General features: G+C 46.6%; 1 protein-coding gene across 3 annotated transcripts in view; it reads left to right on the forward strand.

Annotated features, from left to right (window-relative positions):
- LOC135921731 (neprilysin-2-like) overlaps positions 1 to 21,325 on the forward strand; it is a 139,202-nt gene that overhangs the window by 65,601 nt on the left and 52,276 nt on the right. For all 3 annotated transcript variants that reach the window (XM_065456028.1, XM_065456031.1, XM_065456029.1), the window contains 2 exons: positions 3,551 to 3,741; positions 5,951 to 6,146. In XM_065456028.1, coding sequence (XP_065312100.1) covers positions 3,551 to 3,741; positions 5,951 to 6,146 — 387 coding nt within the window. The remainder of the gene's footprint in view (positions 1 to 3,550; positions 3,742 to 5,950; positions 6,147 to 21,325) is intronic.

Consider the following 21,325-nt stretch of genomic DNA (forward strand, 5'->3'; position numbering starts at 1 on the left):
CATAACATATAATGGATATAACATAAAATTTTCTTCCGCCTGAAGTGTTCCCTCCTCGCAGATGACGCTAAGACCCACGAACTGCCGATGAACCGCCATGTTTTTAAACGTGTGGGCTTCAATGGAAACTTCGCTACCAGGTATATTTACCTTGATAGTGACCGCGAGTGCTCCTGGTCATGTACACTCAGTTTATTGCGCCTGTGAGGGCGCGGGATGTCGCTTGATTAGCCAGTAAGTGAATGTTACTTGCAGTTTATGCTGTTCAACACAAAGCCTTTCGTTTAATAATCTAGTACTTAGTTGTTGGCTGTCTATGCTTCGCCTTTTTTTTCTTCGCATCGCCTACTAGGTTTCTCGATTCTTCCTTGCTGGTATCTTCGCGGGAAGTATGAGGTGTCTCAGTCTGGCGGTGAACAGCAGCATGCGCAGTTAAGTTGAACTGAAAATCTGAGGGCAATGTTCAGACTTTCTGCGAATGATGGCAACGGAGTGTCCTTACGAAGCACAAAATTATCCATAGTACAGCGAACCTGTACATGGCTAGCCAGGGCCGGATTAACCTGAGCTAAGGAGGGTGCAGCCCCCCCCCCCCCCCCCCCCCGTTGGCCAAAACAAATGCTGCTCTCATGGAAAATGTTTCCTTGAGGGGCTCCTCAAAAATTTCAAAAGGTCCCTCAGCAGGGCCTGTACGAAATTTGGTCATACGAACTTCGTCCAGGGAACGTCGTACCACGAGAATTTTCGAAAAGGGTTTAATAATACAGCCTAAAGAGAAGCCAACTATCTGTGCTGTGACGAGGTGATATACCTCGCCTACACAGCCGCCCTTTTGCTTTTCTCAACCAGTGACCGCAATCGACCTTCCTCTGTTGTCTTCTCTCTTACGCAAAGTGGTTCACCTGCCAGTGCGTGCACTCTCTGGTAGTCGCCTTGATTGTATGCCACACTTACAGAGCAGTTTGTGTCCATTCATAAATAAATGTTTTTTTTTTTACAACATGCGCTTCTCTCTTTTTCTAAGTGATGGCAGTGGAGTGGTTCGAGGATATGTGAGCAATTGCACGGTTAAAATGGTAGTGACGTGCCCCTTAGACAATAACAATTACCCGCCGTGGTTTTTCAGTGGCTATGGTGTTGGGGTGCTGAGCACGAGGCTACGGGATCGAATCCCGGCCACGGCGGCCGCATTTCGATGGGGGCAAAATGCGAAAACGCCCGTGTGCTTAGATTTAGGTGAATGTTAAAGAACCCCAGGTCGAAATTTTCGGAGTCCTCCGCTACGTCGTGCCTCATAATCAGAAAGTGGTTTTTGCACGTGAAACGTCGCAATTTCAAGACAATTGTTGTTCAATATTTATTGATTTGCGCGTTGTAGTAATTTTGAATTATGCACTCCTCCTTTTTTTGTCTATTACATTTCCTGTGCTTTGAAATTGTGCTTGTGAAACAGTGTTTCAATTTATATCTGCCACTCTCTATGCATTATTTAGAGGTGCTTTACTCATTATGCGATTGTACGTTCTATTAAATTTTTTCTGGAGCTTTCTTTTTTTTACTCCTTTGTCAATCTATTGTTTTCTTTTTTTGTATGTACCTTTCCCCTCCTGCCTGGGCCTTCTAAGGCCTGCAGTATTCCTAAATAAATAAATAAATAGACAATAAATATCAGAGAACAACCCAAGAGAAGAAAACAAGAACGTTATCTCAAAGCAGAAATGTTGCAAACGTTATATCAAGATAGAAGCTGTCCTCTTATGCTCGTTTATAGGCGCATAACCTTTTATCTGCGAATACAATCGAATACAGCGGACGAAACCTGTAACAGTCTAAATATTTGGCATCTCAATCGATCACCATTATCGTCGTTGTCATCATCGCTCGGGCCCTGAGGCAAATTTCACCCCTGGCTGCAAAATATCATAATCCATCTCTGTGGCTGGCCGATTCGTCCATCCGCACTTCCGTCCGTCTGTCAGTCGCCTATACGCCGAAAATGATCTGGCGCAACCGCATGCGTGAAAAAAAAAATAAGGAGCGCAATCATAGCACAATGCCTGTTTACTCCGATCCATCACGTTACGCTACCTGGCGCAAAATTTACATTTACAAGGCTGGCTCGATGAAAGCGGTGGCGTCAAAATCACTGTTGCCCACTCGGGAGCATCCCCATTAGATACTACGGCAGTGGGACCAGGTAACATGACGTCATGCATTAGAGTGAAAAGGCGTTGTGCTATCTAGGTGGTGTTGGATTAGCAGCGCCAGTAGCGACGTCGCTGCTCTCTGTCGCAGCCGAGCGCGCGCGCAGCAGTTTCTCTCCCGGCTCCGAATTGAGTAGGCCACGTGTTATACGTACTCCTGAGGAGCAGGCAGCTTTCGATCAGCAACGCCATGAATAGAACCAACAACGAGCTCGTCTATGCCGTGCCGTTGCTGCAGCACGGGCACAAGAACAGGCTCGTGCAGCCGAGCGCAAGCAGCTACTGCGTACCGAGGTAACGGCAGCCTACCAAGACTTCGTTTAATGAACCGTCGGTATTAACCCAGTCAGTGCTTAACACCGGGGCCGCACGTTTCTCCTTCGCTGGTGAACGCTCTGTGGGGAGTGATTGGGCGGTTATTTTTAAAATTATACTTTTCCTAAATACCACGAGACGTTGAAAACAGCCAGCCGCGCTACATTTGTAGTGGCGGTCATGCGGAACAGTCAGCGTTACTCCCTTTTGATACGAAAGGGTGAAATGGCCCATTGAGCACAAAAGTCGGCGTCTGTAGCAGCTTATCGGCACCTCAATTCTCATTGGCTGTGACGCCCCACCACGAGGCCGCCTCGACGCAGTAGTGTAGCGACAGCGAACACCTGCTGCCACGCTGGAGCGCCAGGTGTTTTTTAGGGGACTGCCGCACCGCACGTCACCCTCGCTCTCGGACGCCTGTGTTATCCGCGCGTTCCTTGAGCGCGCTAGATCTCGCATGCCTTCTAACTACGCGTCGGCAATCGCTATTAAAAAGAATTATTGTACAAAGAAACAAAATAAATTCAAGAGGAAAAACGTTAGCGCTGGGGAGTTTCGAATATAAAACTCCACGCTCAGAAGCCGAGTGTCTTGCGCACTAAAAGAAAAAAGAAAACTAAACTAGCTGCTCCTCGATAGAAGGCCGGTTCACTCTCCTTTATGACTACTTCGAAATTTCCATTGCCAAGCCCGGCCTGACGAAAGCCTTGACGTCAAAAATCAGTGCAGCTTACTCGGGAGTGGCTCCATTAAATTCTATGACAGTCAGGCAAGGCGGCATTGCTTTACGGATTCAAGTGCAGCGGCCTTGTGCAACTAGGAGGCGTTGGCCAAGCGTCTCAACGCTTTCGCCTGCCCACGAGGGAGTGGATAACTCATAAGAATACTCAGCGGCCTTCAATTGGGCGGTAATGCTTTCGCATTCACATCTTATAAAAGTACACAGGCGTCCTAGGATATGTTTTAGTGCCTTATCCGTAATAGTTTCCTTTTGCACTGAGACCACGAAGAGAAATGCACTTCGTTTGCAGATAAAGCTCTGGCCAAGCAGCCAGCTTAGCGACGCGTGGTTAACGCGGCTGTACGCTGATTTCCCCGACCGTGCGCCGTCGTACGTCCAGTTCTGGCTGGCCGCAGGCAAAGCGCAGCGCTCGCTGCAGCTGGCGCCTGCGAGGAACGCTTCACCGGCGAACACCACCGTCAATGCTGGAAGATTTGACCGGTGGGTACCGTTTATACACTGGAGCGGAACTATTCAAGGATATAACAAACCGTTATGAACGAAGCTCTCAATATGCTACCGGACAACGTGATCCGCTTCGCATATTATAAAAGTGTTTCTGTTCTTGTCTTTGCCCTTTTTCGAGTGAATTCGGAAACTACTTAGTACTTCATTGCTATAGGACTGTTGCTATAGAACTTGCTTTGCGGTGGTTATCACTGTGGTGCCATAAATTTGTCTGGTCATCGTGCGTATGACTATATTATAAAGGAAAGCACAACAAACCATGCTCAGTGTAGGGCCATATCTTGTAGGAAATATATATTTCTGCTCAGTTCTCATTCGTCGCATCAAGTGGCGGGTACCACCGAAAACGGGGACGCGGAGTCTTGCAAGACAGGTAGAAACAGTTGAACTACGAAGAAATTTTTAATTGTTGCAAAATACATCCCATCGCAGGATCAATGGCTTCAAAACGATCGTTGCTTAGTGGAACGAAAATAATAGCTGTTATTTTTCAAGCCACATGATCATTATCGATATACGTGCAAACCGACACCTGCTGCGGCATATCGTCACTGGAAGGATAGTTACTCCGAAAAAATTTTTTTTGCTCCCTGGAAGGAGCCCTAGACCACCGCTCGGGCTTAACGTAGTCCGCGGTACGGCATTTAATGCTGTGAACATCTGAGCCCAGTTTTGCTCTCGTACGCGGTGCTTGGAGCTCGCAAGCGGAGCGCCAAGTCAGCTTTTTCTCAAACGCTTTCTTTTATTAAGCCTGCTCCTCTTTCTCTTCTGGGCGCTTTGTTTCGTGATAATGCGGAATCCCATACGCGGCTGCTATTGGTATCTATGGTCTGCTACGTAGCGTAGATACCGCAGCCGCCGTGGGGTGCCGCCACGAGTCCACTGGCTAAGCGCACGGCGGCTCGCTGAGGATAACCCAGTTTGGCTTATATCTAGCGCCGTAGGCACCGAAATCGGAAGTGGTGGCGTCTACGTTAACGTCCAAAATGAAATTCAATCTGCGCGTCACGGTGACATTTAGAAGGCGGATCGTTGCGCGCACGCCCCGCTGCACCGTAACCTTCGCAGTGCAAGGCACAGAAGAATGAACAGGAGCACCGCGGATGCATTTCTTTGATGGTCAATAACCCCGCTTCTGCTACAAGAACTGAAGTACTTTCTGTGGCCAAGTGTTCCAGAAATGGCCTGTTTTTATTTTAGATGCCTTTCTTCACTTCGATAAAAAGTAGTTCAGCGCCCTTTAAGCCGCGGCGCAGCGGTGTGGTGAAGCAGAGAACACTAGTACACTGCCATTCCAGTTATTGGAAATTTCTCTTTTGATTTTATCGTTTATGTTGCGGTATAGTTGCATAGCTGACTTCCTGAAGTTTATTTGGCAGACCAATCTAAAACTGGAAGAAATTTTAAAACTCAAAATTCTCGAGCGCACACCAACCAGGGTGTGTCTATACCTATCTTTCCGAGCAGCATTTTGCAGGCCATCGCCTCTAATTACATGTATTGCGACATTTTAAGTTTCTTTCAGCCTCAAAACATGCTCAGTCATTGATTAGGTGTGGGACGTATGCGGAAGAAAGACGTTAATAATATTCCTCGGTGTTTCCGCCTTCTTCATATTTTTAAGGCTAGCAGTTCTAATAAGGAAAAATAAATGACTACCTCAATTCGGTAATGTCAGTCGCCCTTTAATATGAAACATTTCATTTGAAGATAAGTCGGTCCTGGTACGGGGTTCGTACCCTGGAACCGCTGTCTTGATGGTGAGTGTAGCTGTACCAAGAGATACGCGCTGCAGTGGCTGTTGGGTTATGATGACCTGCTGCTCAGAACGAAGCCGTGGGCTCGGTTCTCAGCCGACGCCGTTTGTGTGTAACTGTCTGGCCTCCCACAAACGACTCACGCCAGCTCGCATTTACGCTGTTACTTAATGAGTGCTCTAATATGCTGGATCTGAAGCTGACGCACTTTAAGTCTGCGCAGTTGCGCATTTACTGCCGCAATACGCGTTGGCAATGGAGCACTTACGAAAGTGAGTGTGCGTCATTTGACCCTATTATGAGTCTACAACAGTATGCCTGTCGTACTCAATAAACTCGAGCAGTAGGACGCCACGACGAGCAAGCTTTCTTATCAAGCTCCTAGCTTCTCGGTGCCGCACTCAAATGCGCATTTCTCTTCGTAGGGGCACCGACGTCCTATGGTTTTCAAACGCCGCTCGTGACCCGCCTTTCGAGTACGACTACTGGGCCAACCGCGTGCTGCTCAGCCCGGCGGCGCTGTATGCGCCTCTGTTCTACGCCCGAGGCACCAATGCCATGGTGTACGCGGGCCTGGGTGCCACGCTGGCATGGCTCGCGGCCAAGGCGTTCGACGAGCGGGTCAGTGAGAGCATGCTTGAGCCGCGCACATATATAAACGCTACGAATATTTTCAGTATTTTCCTGCGAATTAGTGAAACGGGGCCCTGCCAACCCCCCCCCCGTTTTTTTTTTTTTTTTTTTTACCGGAGAACGCACTGTGGTCAAGGTGATGCACTTAGTGAAATTATTGTCGAAGGAAGTTTTCGAAAAGTCCTGGCAGGAACGCACATGTACAGAGTGCATTATTTGCCTTGCCCATTACTCCTTCAGGTGGCCATGCAGCAGTCTTTAATGAAATCGCCAAATGTACTGCTCATTGGAGGACACCATTTCAGTAGCATATTTTAAAGTGTCGCTCACCAGGTATAGTCATATTGAGCTGACAAGCCCACGCCATACAATGCGCGCTAACGATCGCGCTTGCAAAGAATTACATCGCTACGTGTCTCAATCCGAAAGCCGTTTTCCCTTCTCGCGGCGACCGCGCTCCAAGCCGGATGGTGACGTAGTCGCGTCCGTTCGCCTACCAGTCGTGTCCTCAGTGTGACGGCGCTCGTAGTGACACGTGACTTCGAATATTATTCAAGACATCTGTTATTTGTGTGATGTGTTGCTTGAATGGACGAATTGAAGGTTAGAGAAATACTAACACACACAAGCGGAATGTCTGCGTGTTTCTTGTTTTACTTCGTACCGAAACAAGAGAGATGTATGTACTTCCGCTTCGTCTACTTGTTCGCACGGTCGTGCAGTCACGTGCGCAGGTACCGAAACTATGCCATTTTCTACAGTGTTCCAGCGCATGATCATGCTCTGCGATCCGCTTGTTCTGCGCCAGTATTCGTGTAGCTCTGAATTATACTGCTGGTCATGTGTCCTTGTGCGCAGAGTGCAAAAACCTGCGCGGCGCGAAACGAGACGTCACAACAGCTCGCGCGCAACGCTGTCAGCTGAAGTGCGCAGCGTTATAAAAAAATCGAGCAGAACAAGAATGAAGGCGGCGCCCGTCACGTAGGCGTCACGCGATCCTAGAGGTCCGGCGTGGGAGAACGTAGGGATGGAATTTCGCTTGCGGACGCCAGACTGGGCGAGTGGAGAGAGTGTCTCGGTATGCAGTGGAGCTCGCCTTGTGAAATCATGTGTTCGCGGCACTGAAATATTTATATTTCGGCTAATAATGAGCCGATTTGAAAAATGTTTGCGATAGAACACTTCCTAGAGGACACGTAACAACTTCCAGCGTATAACCGAAATTTGCTATGGGACCTGGTGAGGGGCCGTTTAAGGAAAATGTAACTGAACGTATTCCGTAAAAGGGGTCGTATCGTCGAAGAGCCTTTCATACCCGCCTCGATTCTCTTGTTCCTTCTTCAATGGCTTCCTCTGCGGTGGCAACGGCACAGCGAAGTGCCCATAAAGGTCACTTCGCTTACATAAGTTACGCACACGTAACTGCGCAAAACTCTTTCATATGGTGTGTACATTACCGAGGAAATTATGGCAGAGGACGGGCTGCTCAAATCCTCACATGATAGACATCTGCGTCTTTCACATTCCCCAGTGGCGCCGTCGGAATGGCTATTTATGCAACGTTTTTCTGCCGAATGAGAAGTAAGTGCAAGTATAATGAAACCAGACCGAGCGTGGTAACCTACTGGTCGCCGAAGTCGAAAACGAAGCAGTGCGACCAAACGAATCAGCAAAAACGAATAACACTGAACAACCTCAGTTTCTGTGAAAGTGACTGTTCGCAAGACAACCACTCAACATAAATATAAGGGTGTGAGAATATCCGAAGTTTCGAATACACATATAATGCTCCTTATTTGATTCGCTCGTAATTTAGCATCCGGAATTGTCGGATCTTTGGCCTGTTCGAATATTCGAGTCTCCAAACGCACGCACGAGTCTTGAGAGAGGGAGATGGACAGAATATATGGTTGCTTCGAATGAATTTCATGCACGGTGTCCCCGGTCGTCGCGCAGAGGGAACAGTTTCAGTATAGGACCGTGCAGTACAGGCAAATTCTGCGGAATAATTTACATTCACTCGAGAAGAATGGCTCATTTTATGTGGCCTTATGGTAATTGCGAATATTTATACCGGACAAACAAAATACCTAAATCAAGACTAACTCCGTTTGCATATCATTAAGAAATGTGAGGTGCGGCTGTAGTAAGTATCTTGCTTCTTTCCTTTGAGGAATACTTTAGTGACATGCTGTTTCTTTGTTTCAATATTGTGTTTATCACGCACGATCACGCATCATCCGACTGACTGCAGTTGTCTACAAGCTCGTTAGTGGACTGGGCGCCCGGTTCGCAACACCATTATATGCGGGCATTACGTATCCAAATACAGTGAAAGCTCGTTAATTCGAACTTCAATAATTCGAATTTATGGATAATTCGAACTGTACGATTTGGTCCGGCCAAGCTCCACAGAAGTGTATGTATAAAAAAGTCCGTTAATTCGAACGCGAGAAGGTTCCCTCACGGATAATTCGAACTACGCTCGCCTGGCACACGGCCAGAGAAACGCGCCTACTGCCTACACACAAGGCTGCATTGCCTCCGAAACGGAGAGAACGGCGAGAGAAGGCAAAATCGGAAAGAAATCTAACCTACGCGGGGTCAGCCAGAAGGCAGCGGCGGCTGCCGCCTCTCCGTTCTACGTAACCTCCGAGACTTCTTGCCCGCTGCGAATCTCGGAGGCTTCGCAAATCTTGTACAGCTGCTAATGCTGTGCGGAGATGGTACGGCAAGCGCGATGGTACGGCAAGCGCCAAAACACAGCGAATCAAGTACGTCGCAGCTGCGCTTGCAATCAAGAACCCACGAATCAGGGCCTTCGCCACCTTCACATGTTCAGCGTCTTTGTCTCGGCAGTCTTCATCGGTTGTGCACCTCGGTTTTCAGCTTAGGAGGCATCGGCCGTCGCGATTCATTGTGATGGTGTTAAGCCTCGGCTAACGTTCGTTTCATTGGACATCGGTGGTGTGGCACAGTCGGACCCAGAGCTTCGACTCGAAGATGGCGTGTGCCCGCGGCACACGCCATCACTTTCTCACTCGCCAAATTTCTGACATGCCCTACTGCTTCCAAATCGCAGTGCACTATTGCTCTCCTTCACTTTCGTTAGTTCGAACTTTCGTTAATTCGAACTGAAGCGGCTTCCCCTTGCGGTTCGAATTAACGAGCTTTTACTGTAACCGTCTCTGCCTTTTTTTTTATTAAGGGCTCCACGGAAACGTAACAATTCGTGGGGCCGCATCATCCATGTGGGGACGGATTACCAGCGAAGCTGTTTAGTCTGCAAACAATGTGAAGTCATACACACTTCTTTTTTTTTTTAAGGCACCACACTACACCGACACAAGTGCCGCCGCGGTTACCGCACCTTCAATGCATCTTCCGCAACCGCTGCTGCAGCCGCGCCGGCACGTCGGACGCGCGTGGACAGGCGCCGTCGTCACACTTTCCCTCCTCTCCCCTATCCGTCTCCACTGCTGCAGAGCCACCGTCACACACTTTCCCATTCCTGTCCACGCGCCCTGAAAAGAATGTACGAGGTGAACAGCTTCGCTGTAATATTTCACTCCGTTTAGAAATAACATAATATAGTCGATGTTCGATTACATATTCTGAGGTCGTCTTTTCTTAAGCATTTGTGTTCGAATTGATTCGGAGATTTTACTACTCGAACACACCGGTATGAAAATCGTAAGTGGTTGGCAAAATGATTTTAAATGTCAACGTGCGTGACACCTAGAAGAGGTCTCTCGTTAATGTGCGGCGGCCGTTGCGTCCGGGTGCTTATGGATCGAGGCCTTCAGATATTAGTTTTAGAATTGGTGACCCAAGGCTCTGGGTCCCCAAGACCGTAAGCTGCTTTTGCGTTTAGAGGAGCAGCAGGGTTCGAGAACAGGGTCAAGCGCAGACAGCCTTAGGTCAAGCGCTCAGGACGCCACAGTTGGGAAAATAAAAAGGTGCTTGAAAGCAAAAAAAAAAGCTTTTTTTTACAAGTGAAAACAGAATGCGTTTTCGAGCAAACAGGGCAAACAGTAACTTGTAAAAAAACGTTATTACTGTGTTAGTGCTAACAGCTGAGTATGCTGTTTTAAGACCCAAGACGGCTGGGGGACCCACGTTAGTTTTCGATGTTTGGGCCTTGGGTCAACACGAACGCAAGAATCCAAGACGGGCTTGGATTCTGCGCACTCACACTTGCAGCCCGCAATTTACTTAAGTTCCACAAACCGATTGAGTCCCCAATTCTAAAACTCTCTCGTATAACTTTCACGCCGTCAGAGCCCAGTCTGGTCGCATGGCATGCGGTACACAGTTAAGAAATTTCATTGTCCATATCACACACGGGCAACAACACAAGGCAAACAGAGGGCACTATATACCGCATGGTCATGCAATCACAGGCACCGTGAGCGGGACGATGGTGCTCGGCACACTATTAAACAAATGTACTGCACACCTTTCGGTCGTATCTTGCCATACAACAATATTCGCCATTTGTCTTGCTTCCGTTTCCTTTCTTGAAAACGCTGCGCTCGCTACTTTCCTGTCGAGAATGCTCTGTCATTGTGATAACGCGCATCGTCAATCCGTGTGCGGACGCCCAAAAGGCGGATCGTGTCGCAAAATTCGGTGCACGCTGAACCCGCACGAGCAGATCGCACGCGCACTCCTATTGGGCGACGCGGTCTGTTGAAAGCCGGAAACCATTCGGCGGAGGAAGCTTGTTCAAGGTTGGCAGCCATTTTTGACAGCAGGCAACACTGGCATATTTTTGTAGATTCAAGATGAAGTTTACTCGTCAAGGTGAAAACGCGACTCAAGGCTGTGGCAGCCATTTGGCCTGGCAACGAGCAAAATGTTTAGAATATTTCTGTTCCCTGTAGACCTCTAGTTACTGTTTTGACTCGGGCAGCACCTGCGCCATCAGCATCAGTATCGCGCCCGCGTATTTTCAGTGCGGTGTCACGATGTCAGCTGCGATGCTCGCAAAGCGCGTGGACCTTCTTCTGTTGGGAATGGCTCATCGTGTGAGTAACTCGACAATACACTTTTTGTTCGCGTGCATCTCCAACACGACTGAGGCAGACTGGACGCGGGTATCTCTAATGGTGGCCGCAAATATGCTGAACGAGCAGTGGCGGGCGAACAAGCGCAAGCCTATTTAAATGACCTTGAAGCAACGGCGTAGGTTGGGCGAATATTTCACCCTTGACCGTGAAGTGCGTCTTGCAGACGGCATGTACTTCTTCGAGTACTTCCGTATGTCCGTCGAAAGGTAAACATTGATGTTTCTGTTTTCCTAGTTTGCCTGCTTGTTCTGTTTACACGCTTTCCTTGCGTCAAATTGTGGTATCGCAACAAGTACCAAAGTGGAAGGTATGGGTATGTTCGCCAGCCATTGAGTGTGTGTGCATTAGGAACATTCCAGCATTTATCTTCTGCTTCGTTTTGTGTCTGCGTGTCTGTGTTGATGTACCGCTGCTTGTACCACCCGTAAGCTAGAACTCTGACGCTTGCAAGAACCGGCGCTGGGTGCTGTAAGTTTGCGGCTTGCTTTGGTACGTTACATCAATTGCACCAAAGTGTCGCCAAAGTGTCGCAAAGATGACATGTCATTTCACGTGTTAGAATCGGCATTTAGTGCGCGTACCGCGCGCGCATTCAGCCACCGCGGTTAGCCGCATAAGCAAACGTTTCTTGCACCTGTTACCAGTTGCTGCGCGTTTTTAACTCGCGTATTTTGTGAGGATGTGTTTCAGCGTCTCGTTGTACCTACAGGTTTGAACTTCTGGCGCTAGTAGATCCACTTATACGGCCAAAAAGGTCACCTGCAACACTTTGTCATCAGGCGAAAAACTGGCATTCACGTTGCGGTAGGTGTTGCGTTACGGATATACGGCGATTTGTACACGCACGCACGCACGCGCACACACACACACACACACACACACACACACACACACACACACACACACACACACACACACGTGTGTGTGTACAAGCCGCCGTATTGCGTATTCGGCGTATTGAATGTTTACATTTTTTGTGTTTTTAATGACTATTGCCAAAGATTGCGTCGCACAAATCATTGTATGTTTCTCCTTTGTGGGCTACAAGTGGAATAGTTGCAAAAATGCCCAAATATAATTTTTTGGAGAGAAAGGTAATGTTTTGTTCTCTGGGCCCAAAAAATCGGAAATATGTGCACGTCCGACAGACATGTTGCAATCTCCGTGAAGCGCAGCTGTAGTCTGGTGGTTAATGAAACTTTAGACAACTTCATAAGATGGTAAATTTCAGTGTGGATATAACGAACACTTGCTACAGAAGATGTGTTTGCTATATAAGAACAATGCGAAGGTTGTGGGCTCGGTTCCAACCTGCGGCAAGCTGTTTTTTCATCCACTTTAATTTCCATTAATTTATTGTTTTTTTATTTCATTTATTAAGCACAAGTAATTTCCCCTGTGTTGTCCTTGGTGTCAGTGTTTGTTGGCTTCTCATGATATGACTAATAAAAATCGGGACTCTCGGTTAACCCCCTCTCTTCTCGTTTATTACATAATGAGGGTCTCGAATCCGGCAACATTGATGCCTTCAGGTAGCTTGTGTGGGTTTATTGACCAGTTGCCTTCACCGAAAAAGATCACGTTCTCGTGACGCCTGCGGCAGAAAAGGACGTTCCACGTCCGCCGCCAAGGTATTTGAGTGATAGCGCTGGCTAACACTCCCAGAGTTCTACTAGGACACAAATACCCAAGAAAGTGGATGGGGAAACAGCGCCGCGGTAGCTCAATTGGTAGAGCATCGCACGCGAGATGCGAAGGTTGTGGGTTCGGTTCCCACCTGCGGCAAGTTGTTTTTTCATCCACTTTAATTTCCATTAATTTATCGTTTCTTTATTTCATTTATTAAGCACAAGTAATTTCCCCTGTGTTATCCTTGGTATCAGTGTTCGTTGGCTACTCATGATACGACAAAGAAAGAGGCTCACAAGTGCGGCCTTACTGGCTAAAAATTATGCGCAAGGTGCCTACTCTGGCAAACCGTCATTCCATAATTACTTCAGCGTTTTCTTCTGTCTGGAAATATCATGGAGTCATGTCCGTGACTGCCAGATTCACTGCCTAATTGTGATTGTCGTCTTCAAGCATGTTTGTTCGACATGTTGCCACTATCACTGGCATAGACTAGAAGAGTTGTTTGTCGGTATAGTATTGCTTAATCAGTAGAGCATGAGACTGAAATGTCTCCTTCCCAATATGAACGTGCTCAGCTTCGGTCCTTATATGTTTTAACGTTTCATTTCAAAACACAGTGGTCACATCATATACCGTCCTGGTGTTAGCGCAAAACGTAGACGGACACGAGACGAGACGGCAACGCCACAAGCGGTGCCTTTCAACAACGTTTATTTGAAAGAAACACGGCTTCTTATACCATTGCCCACACGTGTTGGAGTCACGTGATCGCACATCATGTGAAATACGCACTTTCTTGCACTCAAGATCGTGGTTGTACGTGCAAAAGCTCGTTCTTTTTTTGTTAGTAGTACGGAAGGCGTGCTAACGCATTGATCACGAGGTCTGGCCATCACGGCTGCCTGAATTATCTCCCGAACCAGCTGGTCATTGTGTTCTTTCAGCACATCACAGCGTCTGAAGTCTTCGGCACAACCTTTAGAAGGGCAATCCCTGAAATGGATTCCTAGATTCCTGTTAGCCTGCTCGACGCTAAATTTATATTCCTTTAGTCTTTTGTTTGTGCATCTTGAAGTTTTCCCTATATACTCTTTCCACATTTCAAAGCTATTGAATAGATCACGGCTTCTGCGCAATCCATAAAACGGCTCTGGTGATTTATCATGCACCATTGCTGCTTTATTGGCTTTTCAGCATTAAGGTGTTGGCAGAGGCTTTTCAGTTTTTCCGGAGCAGTAAGCGCTACATTAACTCCAGCTTTGTGCCCAATCTTTTTCAAGCGGCGAGATAAGTTGTGTAGGTATGGCAGGGCGAAGGTCCTGCGCTTTTCTTTCATTTTTGACTTCTCGCCAGCTTGCTCGCCATGGACACCCTCGAGTTTAAAGGGACACTAAAGTGAAAAGTGATTTCTTCTGCATCAGTAAATCACCGTTCTACAACACCAAAAACACCACTCTTACAACGATAAGACGTTTGGTAAGCCAGAAAAAGCGCAAGAACGAAATACGGGTGGCGACGCCTACTTAAGTTCCCGCACCTGGAGGCTGTGACGTCATGGATTTTGATGGCATCTTCTAGGGCCTACTAATTATATATAGCGGTACAGATTGACTACATTGTGTTCTAAATGAACCAAATGTTAAACATGCCAAGTATCGGGAACCTTTATTCAGCCAACGCGGCCCAAATGCGAAAACAAACTTCGGAATCCCTGACGTCACGCTGACGTACCGGCGCTGGTGTTTCGGCGCAAAATTCAAATACTGATACTTGGACCTTCATTTTCTCATCTAATATTCAAGCTATTTTCTTGAAATGACTGCCTGCAGGGTTCTCAAACAATGCTTTATTAGTCTAAACTGATTTATTGTTTCCCTTTAGTGTCCCTTTAAGTTCTTACCAATTTGTTCCGCAACAAACACAAGAAGGTGCGACGGGTAACCAGCCCTAGTAAGGCGGTCAACCTGCCGAAGAAAACTTTGTTTTATCGCGTGGACGCACGATTTTCTAAGCGCATTTGCTAGACAAAGGTTTGCAATGGCTCTCTTCACTAGTTTTGAATGCGTGATTGGAATGCCAGTGGCGCCTTGCCGCGTCTGGGTTCATGGGTCCAGCACGCTTTCCCCTTGGAGAGTTCCAGTTTGGGCAAGATACAAATCACTAAGTTCTGGCGCAATACATGACCCTATACCGACGCCGCGTTTCTGGAGGTACAGTAAGATAGATTACTTCAGAATGCCCTAACCAGAACAAGCGTCCGGAAAGTGGGCTTCTTCGATTTTCCACTTCTGGCTGCCCGCGGGCTGCCAGAGCCAGCCAGAGCGTCTTCGTCTTTCGCGGGTTGCTCCGCCCACCACGCCACGCACTTCCGCCGGGCGTTCGTTTTGCACGGGCTGGATGGTTCTGGCTGCCCGCGGGCTGCCAGAACCTGCCAGGATGGTTTCGGTCTGGCTGCTCTCTGGTAGTTTTCTGGCTAGCAGACCACAAAAAGAGGCGATGAGCGTTCGCTGCAATCTTAGTGGGGACTTTATGGATCGCAGCGCAGGCGCTAAGGACCTTTTCACCTCGCTCAGCACGTTATCTTATAACGTTCTAATGCATCTTACCGCCTTACGAGGTGGTGAAATGCGAGAGGCGGCGAGCAATGGAAGTTGTGTGTGTGTGTGTGTGTGTGTGTGTGTGTGTGTGTGTGTGTGTGTGTGTGTGTGTGTGTGTGTGTGTGTGTGTGTGTGTGTGTGTGTGTGTGTGTGTGTGTCGTAAAGCTTCTATCCGTGCACTACGCCGCGCTCTCATGTGTGCATGTTATTTTCGCCGTGTTCCACGCAGATCGCAGACGTTGCATTCTCACACGTTGCGGTGCCGCAAATTTACCGACATCCTGTTTTTCCTCGTCTACTCAAAGTGTATGATCAGAGCGCGAAAATAGCTAACGCCGGCGAGTGACGTGGTCGATGCGAGCTTTCGGAGGTATGATCATTTTCACGTGTGGAGTTTTGTCACTGCGCGTGTATCGTCGTTATCTTCTGAACTGTGTTCCAACTTGTGAGATGGTGCGACCGGCGAGGCGGCGAACATTTAACTTACTTGTCAGCGCTTGTCTCCTTCCCTTTTCGCGTCCTGTGTATCATCATCATCATCGTCATCATCATCAGCCTAGTTACGCCAACTGCAGGGCAAAGGCCTCTCCCATACTTCTCCAACTACCCCGGTCATGTACTAATTGTGGCCATGTTGTCCCTGAAAACTTCTTAATCTCATCCGTCCACCTAACTTTTTGCCGCCCTCTGCTACGCTTCCCTTCCCTTGGAATCCATTTCGTAACTCTTAATGACCATCGGTAATCTTCCCTCCTCATTACGTGTCCTGCCCATGCCCATTTCTTTTTCTTGATTTCAACTAATATATCATTAACTCGCGTTTGTTCTCTCACCCAATCTGCTCTTTTCTTATCCCTTAACGTTACACCTGTCATTCTTCTTTCCATAGCTCGTTGCGTCGTCCTCAATTTAAATAGAACACTTTTCGTAAGTCTCCAGGTTTCTGTCCCGTACGTGAGTACTGGTAAGATACAGCTGTTATGTACTTTTCTTTTGAGGGATAATGGCAACCTGCTGTTCATGATCTCAGAATGCCTGCCAAACGCACCCCAGCCCCTTCTTATTCTGATTATTTCAGTCTCATGATCCGGATCCGCAGTCACTATCTGTCCTAAGTAGATGTATTCCCTTACCACTTCCAGTGCCTCACTACCTATCGTAAACTGCTGTTCTGTTCTGAGACTGTTAAACATTAGTTTTCTGCAGATTAACTTTGAGACCCACCCTTCGGCATTGCCTCTCCAGAGTAGTGAGCATGCATTGCTGTTGGTCCCCTGAGTTGGTGCTGTGCATACATACATCTTACTTGTGTCTCTCAGGCTGGAAACCAAGTGCTTCTACGCTGCGGCGCCTTTTGCGGCTTCTGTGGTGGTATCTCTCCCTGTATCTAACGGGTTGTATCCTTCTTTTTTTTCTTTCTACAATTAGCGAAGTCGTCGCGGTCACAACTTCCGATTCCTTGTTCAATTCGCTCCGTACGTTGGAGGATGTCTTTACGGGTGCTCCGCGGAGACGAAGAAACCGAAATTTTTCCGGCCGTCAATGATGACGGACTTCCTATCGTAGAAAACGGCCACCCGGTCTACATTACCGCAGGTACAGTAAACTATTCCTCTCATGATGGCGATATTGCTTGTGTAGCTTCTCAATCTTCGCGCAGCGTGGTTTTGATGTTGCAGGAGGCGTGCAAGTTCGAGTTCTTACTGAGGCGACAGAAGATGCAGTCCCAGTCCCAGGTCCCTCAAAGGAGCGGGCAGAGGAGAAGTGGCCCGAGCCCAAAGTTTTGTTCCTTATTTAAGTGTACCAGAAATATCAATCCGATTCAAGAACTAGGAAGAAATCGAAACGACAGGTATGGGAAATGCTGGCCGACGCAATTAATCAAAGTTTGAATTGCGAAATGGTTTTCTCGCAAATAGAAAATAAATGGAGAGCGCTGGAAAAAAAGTACAGGCTAGTGAAGCAACATAACCGTATGTCAGACGACGCAGGCGCTCCTTCCCCGGCATTCGATTTTACAAACTACGGGTCGTCTTGAAATTTCAGCACACCTGACTATGACGCCATTTCCTCTCTAAACCGGAACTAGCTGGCTGCCGTCTGGCTGCCAGCGGGCTCCCAGAACTCCGAGAATAGAAGAGGCCCAGTGTTTCTGTATGTTCACGACTACTGAGTTCTGTGTGATGGCTGTGGCGCGAATTAGGATGACGCAGTTTTGGAGGTAGTAACGTGCTTTAGACATGCGCTTCAACATCTTGCCGTTACTCACGAGGTTCCCACTCAAGGGCCTTTGAGGTTCCTTGATCTCAGAGTCGAGCTCTATAGGGGGCAAGTCTGCCGGGCCTATGAACCCAGAGGCGGCAAGGCGCCACTGCCATTCCAATCAGCGCATTCAAAACTTGTGGAGAAAGCCATCGCAAACCTTTGTCTAGACAATGCGCTTAAAGAATCGTGCATCCACGCGAGAAAACAAAGTTTTCGTCGGCAGGTTGAGCACCTTACTAGGGCTGTTTACCCATCGCACCTTCTTGAGTCTGTTGCGGAACAAATGAGCAAGAACCTAAAACTCGAGCGTATCCATGGCGAGCAAGTTGGCGAGAAGACAAAAACGAAACAAAAGCGAAGGACCGTGGCCCTGCCATACGTGCACAACTTATCTCTCCGATGGAAAATGATTGGGCGCAAAGCTGGAATTATTGGAGCCCTTACTGCCCCGGAAAAACTGAAAAGCCTCTGCCGACGCGTTAATGCAAAAAAGCTGATAAAGCAGCAAGGGTGCATGATAAATCACCAGAGCCGTTTTGTGGATTGCGCAGAAGCCGTGGTATATTCAATAGCTTTGAAATGTGGAAAGAGTATACAGGGAAAACTTCAAGATGCACAAACGAAAGACTAAAGGAACATAAACTTAGCGTCCAGCAGGATAACATGAATCTAGGTATTCATGTCAGGTATTGCCCCACTAAAGCTTGTGCCGCAGAATTCGCACGCTTGGACGCGCTGAAAGAACACAATGACCAGCTGGTTCAGGAGATAATTGAGGCAGCCGAGATTGCCAGACCACGTGATCAATGCGTTAGCACGCCGTCCGTGTTACTAAAAAAAAAATGAACTTGAGCTTTTGCACGTATAGCCGCTATCTTGAGTGCCAGAAAGTGCTTGCTTCACATGATGTGCAATCACGTGACTCCAACACGTGTGGGCAATGGTATAAAGAAGCCGTGTTTCTTTCAAATAAACGTTGTTGAAAGTCAGCGCTTGTGGTGTCTTCTTCTCTTCTCGTGTCCCGTCTACGTTTTGCGCTGTTAACACCAGTATGGAAGACCAACAAGCCCAAGCTGCTATTCTGTCATATACCGTGCTACATAAAATTATACGCTGATCACTGGTGCATTAATGGATGCAAAGTAGTAATAGCTCAGACAGATTTTCGAGAGTTGGTGTGTGGAACCTTAAAGAAGCATCTCAAATCTGCTATTTTACGTATAAGTACAGAGAGTAAAAAAATCTGATATATACAAAATCTGTGCCTGGATTCCTACTTACCAAATTTCGCAAGTCAGGCCATTAAAAAACATAGGCACATTTCTTTCTTTCTTTATTATTTCCTCAGACACAGTCTAAGAGGGGGCCGAGGCTAAAGGTGACAGAGCGCCTGACAAGGGCCCCGGCCCCCTTGCACTATATACACAGACAAAATACATCAACAAAGTTCAGTCAGACAGAGATAGGTTCAGACAGTGGGCAATATTAAAAAGGGAGACTAGTCACTGCTCGAATATGAAGTCAGCAAATAATTGGTACAAAATATTTACATACGCAACATAATGTCTGCAACGTAAATACGGAACACAGCAATTTAGTTATCAGTCAGCACGTTCAACAACATCATTCATAGCCATGGCACTCATCACAAAAACCAAGACACAATAACCAAGCACAATTTCACAGCCGTGTATAAAAATTGCACTAGTTGAGAGAAGCATGGCAAGGGAGAACAAATCGCACTTTGTGAGGTAATTTACAATAATGAAAACATATCACTGTTCACAAGAAACTTCCTACAGTATTTCTTAAATGTATGTACATTTTTATTAAAGTCGACTGGCATATCTCTTCTGTTTAGAGCATTGGTTATTTGAAAAGATAATGCTTGCCTTCCGTAGTTGGTTCTAACTTGCGGCATTTTTCGTTTTGGGTTTCGGGTACTGTATGAATTTGAGCAGGGTACTGCGGAAATATGTAACTTGTATTTATTGATCCATTGCAATAGCTTAGAGTAGTACACCTGGTCAGCCTTCAACATGTTATATTTGGTAAATAACGGCTGTGTTCTCAATAACTGCTTGTTGCCTTTAAAATTTTCCAGTATGCGCAAAACTTGCTTTTGTAATACATTAAGTTTGTAGTAGTTAGTAGCCGTTGTTGTTCCCCAAGTCAAGATTCCATAGCTCATTCTAGAGTAAACCAGTGAATAGTATAGTGCCTGCTTTAAACGTTTGGGTATTAGATGTTGTACTTTGTAAATGCACCCAATAGTGCGAGAAAGGCTTGATTTTACGTGAATAACGTGGGTATTCCATGAGAGATTGTGGTTAAACCAGACACCTAAAAACTTTTGTTCAGTGACCTGTTCCAGCAAGCGTCCTTCAAATCTAATGTTAACCGGGTAGCAGTCATGTTTATTGATTGGCTTAAAAATGACGTACTTTGTTTTATTTATATTTATACTCAAGCGATTTCTTTGAAGCTATGCAGATAACTGTAATAAGTAGTCATTAACAGACGTCTCTAAAGATTGCATGGTTTCTCCGGTGAAAAAAACCTTGGTATCGTCTGCATACATTATTAATTGCGGGGATCCATGTATTGCTATAATATCATTTATATAAACAAGACAAAGTAGGGGTCCCAGAATAGAGCCCTGGGGAACGCCCTGTTGTACTTCGACTCTGCTGGAGGACCAATTGTTAACACGTACGTATTGATAACGTTTCTCTAGATAACTCCGGATTAGTTTTATTGCTACTCCTCTAATACCATATTTTTTTAATTCTCTTAACAATATGTTATGTTGAACAGTGTCGAAGGCTTTGCTGAAATCTATAAATAAGCCAAGAGTGAGCCATTTTTTTCTATATTTTCAATTATCTTTTATGTCAACGAGAGCAATCTCTGCTGATTTGTTTGCTTGGAAGCCGTACTGAACTTCTGTTATTACTCGGTGTTTATTAAAGAAACCGCTTAGCCTGTGATAGATGACATATTCAAATATCTTTGAAAACACTGTCAGAACTGAAATGGGCCTATAATTATTAATGTTGGTCTCACCACCGCCTTTGTAGACAGGTGTAACTTTTGCGATCTTCAAATCGTCTGGAAAATCTCCGCTAAGAAGCATCTGATTTATTATATGCGATAATATGGGGCTTATCAAGCATACCACATGCTTAATAGGCAAAACTTTTATCCCGTCGTCTCCACAAGCGACTTGGTTCTTTAGATTTCCTATTATTGTTTCGATTTCATGAGACGTTGTAGGGGCAAGCATGATTGACTCCATCAAGCTATTTATATGTACGCAGTCACTGGAAGTGCCGTGCCGCCCTGAATAAACACCTACTTTAACGAAATGCCGATTCATAGCTTCTACTAAATTGTTCCCAGTTAGAAGCACATTGTCAATGCAGATTTCCTTCACACCACAGTCAGCTTGATTTCTTGCTAATATGTTGTTTAGTAGCTCCCATGTCTTTTTGCCGTCATTTTGAACATCCTGGAATTTAGTTTGGAAATAATTGGACTTTGCGTATTTTAGATCCGAGTTCAATTTGTTTCTCAGTTGTTTGAATTCATTCAGTACACA

This window comes from Dermacentor albipictus, chromosome 8 (assembly GCF_038994185.2).
Source record: "Dermacentor albipictus isolate Rhodes 1998 colony chromosome 8, USDA_Dalb.pri_finalv2, whole genome shotgun sequence".
Taxonomy (NCBI): Eukaryota; Metazoa; Arthropoda; class Arachnida; order Ixodida; family Ixodidae; genus Dermacentor; species Dermacentor albipictus.